Raw genomic sequence first — 2,500 nt, 5'->3', positions numbered from 1 at the left:
ACGAAGGCCCTGTGTCAAAAAAAAAAAAAAAAAAAAAGAAAAAAAAAAAGTTCGGCCACATTTATTTAAAAGCGAGGGGGTCACAACTTATCTATAACACTCTCGCGACTCTCCCCGATGAGAGCTCTCGTGTAGCGGTCGAAAGAACCTGAACCAGTTAACGAAGAGATGGGGTGTTATCATATCGTTGTAACGGCCTCGTTACTGTTACTCTCCGTGACTGCTGTTGCTGCTTCGCGAAACAAGGTGTGTTACGTTTTCAGTAGAGTAGGGTCGTGTTAGTGATATACACACACACACACACACACACACACACATATATATATATATATATATATATATATATATATATATATATATATATATATATATATATATATTTTTTTTTTTTTTTTTTTTTTTTTTTTTTTTTTTTTTTTTTTTTTTTTTTTTTTTTCCGTTGTGGGTTCCCCTTTTTCCTTACGGATTAGTGTGTTTATTTTTGAGAGGCCGTGGAAGTTTTTTGTTTTATGCATATATATCTTCTTGGAGGTGGATTTATTGAATGTATTTTGTTTTATTTATTTACTGTTTAAAAAATTGCTCGTGATAAAAGTATTGTACCCAAGAGTGTTAATATCAAATCCAGGATCCACATTTAATCCTCATTAGTGGTAATAAACCGTAAACATTAGCAGTTAGTGTTCGCCAAACAATCATTAACAATTTTCTAACTGTTCGTCAATTTTCTATTAATGTAAACCCACGTCTCTCTCTCTCTCTCTCTCTCTCTCTCTCTCTCTCTCTCTCTCTCTTTCTCTCTCTCTCTCTCTCTCTCTTATTTTTTTGTATTTTCATTATTATTATTATTATTATCATTATTGTTGTTGTTGTTATTATTATCACTATTATTATTATTATTATTATTATTATTATTATTATTATTATTATTATCATTATTATTATTATTATTATTATCATTATTATTATTATTATTATTATTATTATTATTATTATTATTATATAATAATAATAATAATAATGATGATGATTATATGTATATATATATATATATATATATATATATATATATATTTTTTTTTTTTTTTTTTTTTTTTTTTTTTTTTTTTTTTTTTTGAGGAATACTGTATCAAAATAAGGTAAATAAGATTGTTCTGTCTTTTTTTTCCCCCAGCAGGCCGTTGTAGAGTACGATAACGGAGAAATTGGTCAGTACAATGAGACCGTTATTCTTCGTGGCAAGGTGAGTTGGGGTTTGTGGTTGAGGCGAGTCTCTGAAAATTGGTTCGTGAAATTTTGAGATAAATTTGGGTTAAAATGTGGTTTTGCTTTTTTGTTTGTCTGTTTGGTTTGGTTTCTTTATATCTGTAAGTTATATGTGTATACAGTGGTTTTCATTTATTTTATTATATATATATTTTTTTGTACGCTCGTGGACATATATTAATATATACGGCCGCATACATACATACAGATACGTGAACATACATACCCACACGCATGTACGCAAACACACACACACTAACAAACAAACAAACAAACAAAACCACATCAAGTTTTGACTTTCCTCGTCTCCCTGCAACATCTACAGTTAATCCCCTATAATCTAAATCAATTCGTGCAATTATGCAACATATTTATGGTGATCGTGAACATTTATTGAGAACTTTATTTTCTCCGATACAGGTAGTTCAGCGGAACAACCACTTTTCGAAATGTTTAGAGGATTTTAAGAAAGTAAGTTGAAACTGTGTTAGTTTTTTTTTTTTTTTTTTTTTGGGGGGGGGGGAGACAAACGCATTCCTTTTTTTTTTTTTCTTTCTTTCTTTTGTTTTTAGACTTTTTTTCTTATTTTCTTTTTTCTTCTTCTTTTTGTCTTGTATTTCTTATTAAAGTATCGTTTCTTCTTTTTTGTGCCTTTCATTTTTATTTTATTTATTTATTTTCTCTCTCTCCCTCTCTCTCTCTCTCTCTCTCTCTCTCTCTCTTTCTTTCTCTCTCTCTCTCTCTCTCTCTCTCTCTCTCTCTCTCTCTCTTTTTCTCTTTCTCCCTTTCTCTCTCTCCTTTAATTAGTTTTTCTTCTGTATTATGCTATTGTTTTATTTCTTTATTTCTTTATTTTATTTTAATGTATGAAACTTTACCGCTACATATATATGCATATATATTGTTTGTTTGTTTGTTTGTTGACACGTGTCTTGCGTTTATTTTTGTTGTAGTTTTATTTGGCTTTTTTTATTATTATTCTCATATATTGCATTTTAGAGTTAATACAATATTAATAAATCTGTTATTTTTAACAAATTATTAATTAATTTGAGCATTAAGAAACACATTGCCTAACTATATATCACAATAGCACTGTATTCATTGCTGTTGTTTTTTATTATATTTTTTATTATTATTATTTTTTGTGTGTGTTAATTTTAATGAAATATTTCTTTTCGGTTAACTATCAAATGCAGTGTAGGTTTGTTAGTTATTTTAATTGTTTCCGATG

The 2,500-nt window shown here is 28.3% G+C and overlaps 1 protein-coding gene across 3 annotated transcripts in view; it reads left to right on the top strand.

The window, feature by feature from the left end:
* Positions 1-2,500, top strand: part of LOC119568150 (FNIP repeat-containing protein DDB_G0290617-like) — a 9,816-nt gene that overhangs the window by 159 nt on the left and 7,157 nt on the right. For 2 of the 3 annotated variants that reach the window (XM_037916553.1, XM_037916552.1), the window contains exons 1-3: positions 1-246; positions 1,175-1,243; positions 1,687-1,737. The exon at positions 1-246 is cut by the window's left edge. In XM_037916553.1, the coding sequence (XP_037772481.1) occupies positions 169-246; positions 1,175-1,243; positions 1,687-1,737 (198 nt within the window). In that variant the 5' untranslated portion in view covers positions 1-168. The remainder of the gene's footprint in view (positions 247-1,174; positions 1,244-1,686; positions 1,738-2,500) is intronic. The other variant, XM_037916554.1, reaches the window with a different exon arrangement.

This window comes from Penaeus monodon, chromosome 43, assembly GCF_015228065.2.
Source record: "Penaeus monodon isolate SGIC_2016 chromosome 43, NSTDA_Pmon_1, whole genome shotgun sequence".
In the NCBI taxonomy this organism is placed as follows: domain Eukaryota; kingdom Metazoa; phylum Arthropoda; class Malacostraca; order Decapoda; family Penaeidae; genus Penaeus; species Penaeus monodon.
Note: the sequence above shows the minus strand (reverse complement) of the source record. Positions and strands in the feature narration are given on the sequence as shown.